The sequence below is a fragment of the Notolabrus celidotus genome, chromosome 18 (assembly GCF_009762535.1).
Source record: "Notolabrus celidotus isolate fNotCel1 chromosome 18, fNotCel1.pri, whole genome shotgun sequence".
Lineage (NCBI taxonomy): Eukaryota > Metazoa > Chordata > Actinopteri > Labriformes > Labridae > Notolabrus > Notolabrus celidotus.
In genome coordinates, this window is record NC_048289.1 from 23420318 (window position 1) to 23432006 (window position 11689).

The 11689-nt window shown below is 41.3% G+C and overlaps 1 protein-coding gene across 2 annotated transcripts in view; it reads left to right on the forward strand.

Moving 5' to 3' along the window:
• Positions 1–11689, forward strand: part of prkcea (protein kinase C, epsilon a) — a 69482-nt gene that overhangs the window by 53316 nt on the left and 4477 nt on the right. The window contains exons 7-14 of one of the 2 annotated variants that reach the window (XM_034708521.1): positions 251–393; positions 2604–2706; positions 3300–3511; positions 5504–5677; positions 5768–5922; positions 6273–6411; positions 6594–6782; positions 10542–10688. In XM_034708521.1, coding sequence (XP_034564412.1) covers positions 251–393; positions 2604–2706; positions 3300–3511; positions 5504–5677; positions 5768–5922; positions 6273–6411; positions 6594–6782; positions 10542–10688 — 1262 coding nt within the window. Of the gene's footprint in view, positions 1–250; positions 394–2603; positions 2707–3299; positions 3512–5503; positions 5923–6272; positions 6412–6593; positions 6783–10541; positions 10689–11689 lie in introns of both variants that reach the window. The other variant, XM_034708520.1, reaches the window with a different exon arrangement.

Genomic DNA, 11689 nt, shown 5'->3' on the forward strand with positions numbered 1-11689 from the left:
TTACACAAGGCAGCTGCTCAAGAAATCATCACAAGGCAAGGCGAGGTTTTATATAGAACATTTCATAAACAGAGGCACTTCAGAGTGCTGCATAGAGACAAAGAAAAGCATCTGAATGACATTTCAGAACACTCAGCAAACAAAAGCTTTACCAACAAAAATGAGGACATTATTAAATTAACTGTCAAAAATGAGAAACCCTGCCTGTTTCTAACCTGAACCACCTCCTTGTGCTGTTGTCGTCATACAGTGTGTAAGATGAATGTGCACAGGCGATGTGAGACCAATGTAGCTCCAAACTGTGGCGTGGACGCCCGAGGTATCGCTAAGGTCCTGTCTGACCTCGGAGTCACGCCAGACAAGATCTCCAACACCGCACAGCGCAGGAGGAAGGTAAGGAATTACTCTCACTGTGACACTGCATGCTAGTACCTTAAAGATAACTGTAGACTGATATCAAGTCCTACTGTAGGGGCCGTAATGTTGATTTTCTTAATCATGATTATTTCCTTTTTTTGGTTGACTTCATTTCCAGTTTTGGGTTCATGTGTGGGGTTTATCTTTTATTTACCTGTTCAGTTGTGTGGCAGGAGGCATACAAAGAGGGTGAGTGGGTTTGAATATTTTTTGTTGACCGCCACTGTCATCGTTTCTTTAGATTTTTTGTGGTATTTGATTATTTTGAGTGTTTTGTTAATAAATAGAAAACTTTCCTTGGAGTTTGAGTTTGATTTATGGCAAGATGCGTCACAAACACGAGCCCAGTGCAGCCCGCATAGTCTCTGCGGCACTTTTCAATCTTAGTGCTTCATTTACTTCAACATTTGACTCACACAAGGAGGACTTCACTGAAACTGAGTCTTAAATAAAAACAACTCAAGAAGTCCAATAAGCTATTTTCAGAGTTATTATTGAAGCCCTGTAGCCTAATATTATGTGAACGCTTGTAATATTGTTGGAAAATAAGACAGAAGTGGCCGTCACTTAATGGTGCTTTACCATTCCTGTTGTTGCAGCGAAATAATATGTCTTCTAATATTAGATTTTTAGGTAAAAGAGACAAACTATTTGTAGTTTTAAAGTAGATTGATTTGATATTTCCTGTCTTTGTGGTTCTGTAGACATGAAGCTCCTGCCCACAGCTAGCTTAGAGGTGTTAGCTTAGATTGGTATTAGCTGGAAAATTATACTGTTAAAATGACAGTTCGGGATTATGCCATGCCATGTATTTTACATAGCTAGGCTAGCTCTTAACCCTGTGTTTCCAGTCGTATTTTAAGCTAAGCTAACTCGCCGCTGACAGTAGTTGTAAGAATGTAAAAAGAGTTCTACTTTTTAAACAGAGAGGTGGTAAGAAGTGAGCTTTAGAGATGCTGGTAGGAGGATTTTGTCACCTTCCGACAAAGCTGAGCTAGCTCGTCCATTTCACCACTCTCTAGCTAGCTATTCGCTGGTGGTGGACAGGTAGAGATTTCAATGTGGAAGAGCATGCACGTTTTCTTTCAGCTGACCTGAGGGCTCATTTTGTGTGTTTTCTATGAACATTTCATACATGGTAGTGATTTACTGATCCAACTTTTTAAATACAGATCCGATTCAATACCATCAAAAAATTTACACCTTGTATACCTCAGTGTGACGATGAGACTTGGAATGATGTTTTAGCAACATCAAGCTTTTCCTGCTTTGTACACAATGCCACTGGTTTACCATTTCCTCGATGGCAGTCTGAATCGAGTCACTGGTGGGTGTGATCTGTGGGAGTTAGTAGCTTGTAGCTCTGCACTGTTTGGTGTTTAACCCATGTCTAACCGGAGTACTGTGAAATTTAAGAGTGACGACCGACAAACGTCAGAGCTCCAGATATCTGCGGTGAAGCTCATCACTGAAACATCCTTTCACTCCGTTGATAAATGTTTGCACCCTTTTCTTGTAGAGGTCGGGCAGAGCACTTTCACGAAAAGTATTCAACTAGTCCCAGGAAGCCTTTGTTTTTAACAACTCGCAGGCGTTTCTAATCCAGAACAGTGAATCCAAGGACTGTCTCTGTTCTTTTTTACACATTCAAACCATCACTGGGGAGTTTCCTACGTCTTCACATCACCTGCTTTATTTCTGCGTCTGTTCTTGTTTGCTAGAACTCACTTTCTTTAGCACATTGATTGTTGAGATGCTTGTTTAAACTGGTTCTTATATACTTTGCAACGATACCGCCATCCCTTGAAACATTAGCGTTACAGAGTTGTTGGCATAACAAGTGTGACATACATCCAAGCAGCTGAGCCTCTGTAGGAAGCTCCCTTCATGCTGCATCAGCTCTCCACTTAGAAGAATTCCCAGGCTAACCAATGATGTTGTATGCGCTCATGGTTGCCATTAACACAGAACAGTGTAGAAGTGAGTTGAATAGATCTGACTTGTGGATTGGCCTGATCTAGCTTTGTGGTGAGTCAGTATCTGACTGATACCTGACACCAGGATTTTAAAGTTACACTTTAAAATGAAATTAAACTCCCTTTCTTAATGCTGAAGTCAAACATTTTAAAAGTGCAACTTCAAAGAACGGTCATGTCATCTCTCTCTCTTTCTCTCTCTCTCTCCAGTTGACTCCAGGGCAGGACATTCCTCAGTCTCCTCCTGAGCTCACTCAGACTGAGGAGAACAGCTTCAGCCAGCCAGCTGTCCCCACCTCCCCCTCACAGCAGGGTAACATTGAACACAACACACACACACACACCCTCAGAAACACAGATTTGACACAAACAGACGCACATTTTGAATCCCCATCCGATGAATTCTTCGCAGCGTGTGGTTTTAATGTGTTAATGTTACCAGTAAGAGGTCGTACTTCTATTTCAGGAAAAATATTGTTGCTCCTTTTAAAAACGAACTTGTTAGATGTGTTGTTGTGTTTGTATATGTAAGGCTAAACTCATCTTATCTCCCACCGCCCACCACCATTTGGTTGTCACAGTTAGTCATCGTCCTCTCACACTTTGCAAGCTGAGAAACAAAAGTTAACTTTCTCTGTGTGGAAGAAATCCCATTTGTCTTTATCAAGCAAAACGCTGATGACAAAAACAGCGGTCACTGCTGCTTTTTAATCACCCTGATCGCAGATACTTTTAATTGAGTCATCTCACACTTCACTGAGGACGTGCTCATCATTTTTTAAAGTTTATGTAAAAGTAATCAGCAACAAAAAATGAGCAACATTTCTAAAATCATCACAAACTGTAAAAAGGACAGTCAGCCTGTTTTTACTAAAAGTCTGATCTGCTTTCCGATGACGCCCACAGACTTGGCAGAGTTAGACCGCCTGCAGCACGCGCTGTCACTCGACCAGCAGGGACCACAGCACTCCTCCTCTTCCTCCTCTTCCTCCTCCTCCACAACCTCCTCTTCCTCCACATCCTCTTCCTCGGCGGGCAGGGAGAACGGGCAGATCCAGAGGAGGACCCTCAAGGACTTCAACTTCATCAAGGTTCTCGGGAAAGGCAGCTTTGGCAAGGTGCGACCACACAGAGGAGATGTTTGTTTGTTTACTTCTCATTTTGGTCTTAATTGGAACACTCCAGATACCTGGTTCTTTTATTTATAATCATCAATTAATGAAGTGATGATAGAGAATATTAGTCAACAAAATAAACCAGGGGCAGCTGTTTTTACACTTTAATGTCAACATTACAAGCTGCACACCGAAATAGACGTCTCAAAGAAAAAACTGTAACACACCTCTACTTGGAAACAGACAGAAATAATGTCTCTTCTTCCACACATTCAAATGTGCAGCTGAAGTTTACACCTCTGAACTGCAACAGCGTCTTTTAACCAAACTGAGATCTTGACATGGAGTTTTAGAATTATATCAGAGAATCAATCGGTGCTGATTGAACACAGAAAGAAAAGATCTGTCAAAACCAAAGACTGTGTAAAACATGGACACAGTGTCAGTTATGTCACTCTGAGGTCACGCTGAACTGCTCAGTTTGCAACCCAAGTGCTGTGTTCGCTGTAGCCGAAGTTAGACTTACAGTGCACAATGCGCACTCTGCATGACTTATGCATCTAGCAGTCCAGATGTAGTAAGCGGTACCTGTGAAGCAGCTGCTGTGAACATTTGAAGGAGTTTTATGAACAAATCAGGCTTTTGCACTTGTAATCTGCCTTTGATTCAATAGTACAATACAGTTATTCATGTAGTTTAGAAAATGTCAGTGATTGAGGACTGGGGACTGAAGCTCTACTGAAAAAGAATATAGGTGCAGCTAAAGAAAATGAACATGAACTAGTTCATTTTCAGTGTGAACTGGCACAACGCTGATCACCACGTTGGAAATACTGATATAGAAGCAACATAGAAACAGGCAGAGATTAGATTAGAAAACTTGAATGTCCTCCAATAGGCAATTTGTGGTACAGCACAGCTGAAAAAATACAACAACATGAAAGGTACATCAGTCACACACAACAACCACCTCCACAGACATAACATGATTTGATAATTTTGCACAAGAGGTGCAGTTGAGACTGGCCTGCAGCTTTCTAGGATTCAGCCCAAGCGGCAACCTCCGGTCTAAAAATATGAGTCAATGCGGAAGTGTTAAAAGCTGCAGTTCATAGAGGATCCGCTTGAGGCTGGCTCCGGAAGTACCGGAAGTCACATACACATGAATGGGGAAAAGACGATCTTTGCAGCAGAAATAAACATGTTTACAGCCTGGTACAAAAGATGAGTGTAGTCTGAATAGCTAATTTCTCGATGTCCTCTCACTGTGAGGGGGGTGAATTTTTTTGTAATTCGGCAAGTTCGAAGATATTGAGATTACTAGTCCTCCAATCAGAGGCACAGCTGCCTGTGGGAACACTGCAGCTGTTGGCTAGGAGGCTCAAAGCCCGCCTCTTTACGTCACACTGGCTCGACAGAAGCAATATGGCTGCCGCAGCCGATTGGTCTCAAAACAGCTCTTCAGAAACAGATGGGTGACGTCACGGATACTACGTCCATATTTTTTACAGTCTATGATTCAGCCACCAGTCAGTCATATCAGCTGTGTCCCTAATAATGTTTAACTCTGAGCCTTACTGTAATAAAACCTGAGTCAAACCACCTCTCAGCCTGGAACAGTTTTTTGTACCAGGGTGTAAATATGTGTCCAGCTGCTTTTAAAAAAGGACATTTAATTGTGTTATTGAGATTTCTTTGGCTTTTGGAGCCAGCCTCAAGTGGACACTCGAGAAACTGCAGTTTTTAACACTTCCACTTCATTTTTAACACCACATGTTACCACTTGGTTAACACTTTCTGTCTCGTGGTAAAGTTGCTCAGTTAAGTTGTGTTTGATGCTTATTTTTTGCTCACCTTCTGCAGTGTTTGTGTTCCATCAGTTGCTAACTGTCTCTTCCGTTCCTCTTCTATTATCACACCGCTCTCTCTTTTCTGCATCGGAACCCCTTCCCCTTCTTCGTTCCTCCTCTACTCCATCTTTCCTCACCTTTCCAGGTGATGCTGGCGGAGCTGAAGGGCACGGAGGATGTCTATGCTGTCAAAGTTTTAAAGAAGGACGTGATCCTGCAGGACGACGACGTAGACTGCACCATGACGGAGAAACGCATCCTGGCCCTCGCTCGCCGACACCCCTACCTCACCCAACTGTACTGCTGCTTCCAGACACGTGTACGACTGCCTGACAGATCACACACAAACACACTCACACACTGCTCTATTTTCTCTGTCTCTTACCTCTCCCTCTCTCTGTTTCTGCAGGATCGTTTGTTTTTTGTAATGGAGTATGTGAACGGAGGAGACCTGATGTTTCAGATACAGCGATCAAGGAAGTTCGATGAGCCTCGCTCTCGTTTTTACGCTGCTGAGGTCACCTCAGCCCTCATGTTCCTGCACCGTAATGGCGTCATTTACAGGTGAGTGCCCCCCGCTGGTAGGTTTTTCAATCACAGCTGATCTTTGCTGTCTTAGAAAACTCCTAAATCAGTGAATGTTTATACTCATATGTGACAGAAAACTTCAGGGAACTTGATTAATTCAAAGTGTTCAGGGGCACCAAGGGAATTAAACTAATGGCGATCTGACTGAGAACATACCAGAAGGTGTATGACAACATGTTTCACACTTTGATTGCTTTATGCTGAGATTCTCAAGTTTTTGTTTTTTTTACATTGCACGCTAACTTCTCCCAGTGAGACCAACTGTTGTGAAAACCAGATGGTGCTGACTTTCCCTCTCTCTCTCCTTCTGTGTCTCTGTCTCTCAGGGATCTGAAGCTGGATAACATCCTGTTAGACGCAGAGGGACACTGTAAGCTGGCGGACTTCGGCATGTGCAAAGAGGGCATCATGAACGGGGTGACCACCACCACCTTCTGCGGCACGCCCGACTACATTGCCCCTGAGGTGAGCTCAATAAATGTCAAAAAGTTACAAGTCAAGGGCCGCTGGTTTGGCCTGGTGGTGTAGTCTAAACTAGGCAGCCTCGGCTCTGTTCCATCTGGTGGATCGGTGTTGCAGTATTTTACACAGGTGGAGTTTGGTGTTTCTGTCCTACATCTTGAATGATGTCATGTTGTTGGGTTTAGATCCTGCAGGAGCTGGAGTACGGAGCCTCAGTGGACTGGTGGGCCCTCGGGGTGCTGATGTATGAGATGATGGCCGGGCAGCCTCCTTTTGAAGCCGATAATGAAGACGACTTGTTTGAGTCCATTCTCCACGACGACGTCCTCTACCCGGTGTGGCTCAGCAAAGAGGCTGTTTCTATCCTCAGAGCGGTGGGTGTCATCTCTCCTTCAGGACACAAACATTGAAAGATGCGATACGATTCAATACGATACGATACGATGCAGTACCATACAATACAGTAGTATAGTGCATAGAGTCAATCATGTCCTTATTTGGGTAAAAACTCATAATCTTAGTATCTTCTGAACTGTTACGTTAGAAAAAAATTCACCCCCGTACAGTCTGTGTCGATAGAGAAATTAGCCACATAGAGCCATGCCGTTTTTTAAACCAGGCTGTAAAAATGTTTATTAATGCTGCAAAGATCGTCTTTTTTGAATTGGTGTGTATGTGGTTTCCGGTGTTTCTGCAGCCAGCCTCGATGAATTGCAGTTTACAACACTTCCGCATGGGCTTCATAGTTTGAGACCGGAGGTTGCTGCTTGTATACGATAGAGTATTTTAAGATACAGTATGATACCATATGATAGAGCATTATATGATACGACACGGTACAATACGTTACAGTACAATACAATACGATACAATGTGATACGACAGCGTATGATACAGTACAGAACAATACGATACGATACGACACGACACGACATGACCAGATATGATATGATATAATAATGATGGGGCACTATATTACAAATCAGTGTGATTAGATTCAGTGTGATATGATATGATACAAGACATTATTGTTCAATACACCTCAATATTATACTGTGTGATATGATGCAAAACGATATGATCCAACACAATTAGGGGTGCAAAGGGGTGGAAAATTTCAGGTAAATTTCCATGGGAAGTTTAGCTGGGGAATTTTGGAAATATTCCAAATTGGAAACTTTCCATTGGAATTAAAGTTAAATTGAGGGTAATTTAATGGAAAGGTATCATATCCAAGCATAAATATTTGTTTTGGTATAAGCAGACATCCATCCAAAATAATACAATTAAAACAGATTTATTTGTGAGTAGAACTTTATCACGTGTTAAATATTTTATTGAACAATCAATTCTATCATTGAAGAACATTTTCCCCAACTATATTTAAGTTCCCCATTAAGAGCTAACCTTCAATTTAGTAAATTCCTGGTTTATTCCCATGGAAAGTTTCCAACTTTGAAAATTCCTGGAATTTTGCAACCCTAAACACAATACAATACACTTAATGTCCTCACAACAAAGTTTGTCTTGGACCTGAATGCAGTTTACAGTTAGATCAAAATGTTGTCCTCTTTAAATCCTTCTCTTTAGCAAGGATCTGTAAGGTGTACCCAGCAAGATGAAGAATACTTTTATCTCTGCGCTCCATAAGAGCTGCATATTTATTTTTAATCTGTGATGTTAAAAGCTGGCTGAGTTTGGTGTGAAAGTAACAAGTTTTTGGACATCGTGGTTACCCAAAGAGACAAAGAGTCACCCAATTTCCTGGAAAAAAATGAAGGTGGATAGTTTTTCAAATAATGCCCTCTTGGTGTGCTTTACAGAAGAAGCATAAGAGTGAACATTAGTTCGACTTTCTTGTATAAGAGAGAGTGGAAAATATCAACAATTATTTATGTTTGATATAGATCTGTTTAACATTCTCCTTGTCCAGAAAACTTTCTGATTCTATAAATACATTTATAGCAGGAGTACATTTGTCTGGACTAAACTCTGGGTTTCAAACATCATGCTCTTTTTTTCATTAGAAGCTTAGTCGTATTGCATGTCATTATGTAACAAATGAAGGCATGAACCGGAGATAGGTTTTAAGGCTGGATTTTAATGTTGCAGTGCAGTTGTTAAACTGCTACTAAAACAGCTTCCTTTTTTTTTTTTTTTTCTTTTTTGTATGACCACAGTTTTTTATTCATTTTCACATTTTTGCAATATCATAACACAATAACTGATAGAACACATTATCCACACAGGACAATCAACAATGATGACAAAGAAATCAATCTGACAAAAACAAAGGAATACAATTACAGATAGACAAGTGACTATGTATACAAATAAAAATAATAACAATAACAGAATAATTGAATCAAAATAATAACAGTACATAACTTAAAGAAAGGTACACTGACTTGTGTACTTGTCTACTATTTACAGACTGTAGTACAAACATCAAAATACAGGGGGCTGTAAGTCTACACCACCAAACCAAAATTAGACCAGTTTGTTACATTTAGGTGGTCTGCAGGATGTTTACATTTTTTCATTCAGATTTAGTTGGGGTTGGTCAACCTAAAATATTATATCAATAAAACAAAATTAAAAGGGTAGCTCTTAACTCAATTAGGTTCTATAGTCCTGTGATAAGATCAATGTATTTCCCCCATTTGGCCCTGTATAGGTCTAGTCGGTTTATCATCCTGTATGTAAGCTCTTCGTAGGCTCTGACTACACTTAACTGAGTAAACCACAGGCTAGATGGAGGGAGATCCTCCGTTTTCCATTTCCTAACCAGGATCTTACGACCCAGCATGATGGCTCTGTGAATCCATCTTGTGTGGGGTTCAGGGATCCCCTTTAAGGCAAGGCAACACAAGTTTATTTATAAAGCACCATTAATACATAGAGCAATTCAAAGTGCTTTACAGAGTTAAAAACAAAAACCAGAAAAGTAACAATCAACAAAAAACATACAGCAAACACTTCAAACATAAAAATTTTATATGCGGCCAGTTATGTTTGATCTACTCTCTCTCTCTCTCTCTCTCTCTCTCTCTCTCTCTCTCTCTCTGTACTTATGTAACTTAACGTACATAGTAAATAGTGTTGGGTCTTGTTATTTATTTAAATTAGGAGGGATTATTCTAAATAATCAGCCCCCTTCGCTGCTCTGAAGTCCATAACTTGCAGAGTCTTACTGTCCCGCGAGACACAGAATCACAACTGGTCTTGTCTTAACCAAAATTAACCCTTAAATTATTCGATTCATCTCAGAACTTCTTCCCAAGGATTAAGACTCACACATTAAGGGTGTGTGATCCCCTAATATGTATAGGCCTGGTAAACATGGGATGTCTTGCCCCACGACCAAAGTAATATTCTCATGAATTGCTGTCCACCATCTCTGGACCTTAGGGCAGGACCATAGCATATGAATCAGGGTGCCTGGGGCCACACCACATCTCCAACATATCGAGTCTTAATCCCACCCTGTGTAGTTTTACGGGGGTCCAATAAATCCTATTCAGAATTCAGCTTCCTTTTTTAAAGATGTCACCACATTTTAATGTTCATATCTCCATGTCTTTTCACCTTTAAATAACTTTCCTGCTGTTTTAAAAAAAGCTTTATTGAGAAAAGCCCACACTGAACATTTCCAGGGTTGTTCTATGTTCTCGTGGTCACTGTGTTCTCACTATTATTCATGTTTCTAACCTCAGAGCTGCACACCAACAGCTCAAGTGCTCTTATCACAGAGGTGTTATGATTGACTTTGCTGTGATACTGAGAGGAATAAAAAAAAAAGTCTGTCAGAGAGGTCAAAGGAGCACCGTGATCATGAAACCACAAAGTGCTCTTCTAATACTGAGCAGACAACAGAGCTAAAGAGACACAGCTTTCAGTCACAGAAAATAAAACCACTGTCTCTGTGCTGACCCGTTTCATCGCTTCGCTACTCTGGCTCTTTGTTTGTACCATCCGCACAGCCATTAATGCCTCTGAGCTATTATTAGCACCCAAATGCTCTCGTTCTGCTTCTGTCCTCGTCGTTTTTATAGATCAAACCACAGCTAAGTGTCTTAAAGGGGGGCAGCGTTTGAAATTTGATGCGTGTTTTTGTGTGTGTGTGTGTGTAGTTCATGACAAAGAACCCGGCGAAACGTCTGGGCTGCGTAGTGGGCCAGGGCTGTGAGGAGGCCATCAAGACCCACGCCTTCTTCAGAGAGATCGACTGGGTGCTGCTGGAACAGAGGAAAGTCAAACCACCCTTCAAACCTCGGATTGTAAGAGACACACACACACACACACACACACACACACACACACACACACACACACACACACACACACACACACACACACAGAGACACACACACACACACACACAGACACAGAGATACACACAGACACAGAGACACAGAGACACACACAGGTGCAGAGACACACACGTAGACACACAGACACACACACAGACACACACACAGACACATAGAGACACGTACACACACACACACACACACACACACACACAGACACACAGACAAACACACTGGCACAGACACAGACACATAGAGACACGTACACACACAGTGACACACACACACAGACAGAGACAGAGACAGACACACACACACACACACACAGACACACAGACACAGACACAAAGACACACACACACAGAGACATACAAACACACACACACACACACAGACACAGACAGAGACAGACACAGACACACACACACACACACACACACACACACACAGACACAAAGACACACAGAGACATACAAACACACACACACACACACACACACAGACACACAGACAGACAGACAGAGACAGACACACAGACACACACACACAGACACACAGACACAGACACAAAGACACACACACACAGAGACATACAATCACACACACACACACATGAACACACACTGATGTTTTATATTAACTATATGAGTTTTAATCAGGCAGAAGTGTGAACTACTACTTCTTTTGTCTTTCACTAAAATTTACAAGAAAATGATGCAGAACGTTTAAATCAGCACTTTTAAAGAATCCTGTCCCAACACATCAGACTTTGATGAAAGGAAAGAGCATCATGCACAACACAATGTAGTTATAAATAGATGTCACACAAAGAAGGCAAGGCTATCTCATGAGAAAAACATCCATAAATGTATAATGTAAAAGATAACGACAAAAGATTTAAAAGTCACAACAACCTTCAGACTTTGTTCTCTAAAATGTCTGCACTGATTTTTTTTTTGCTGCAAGAC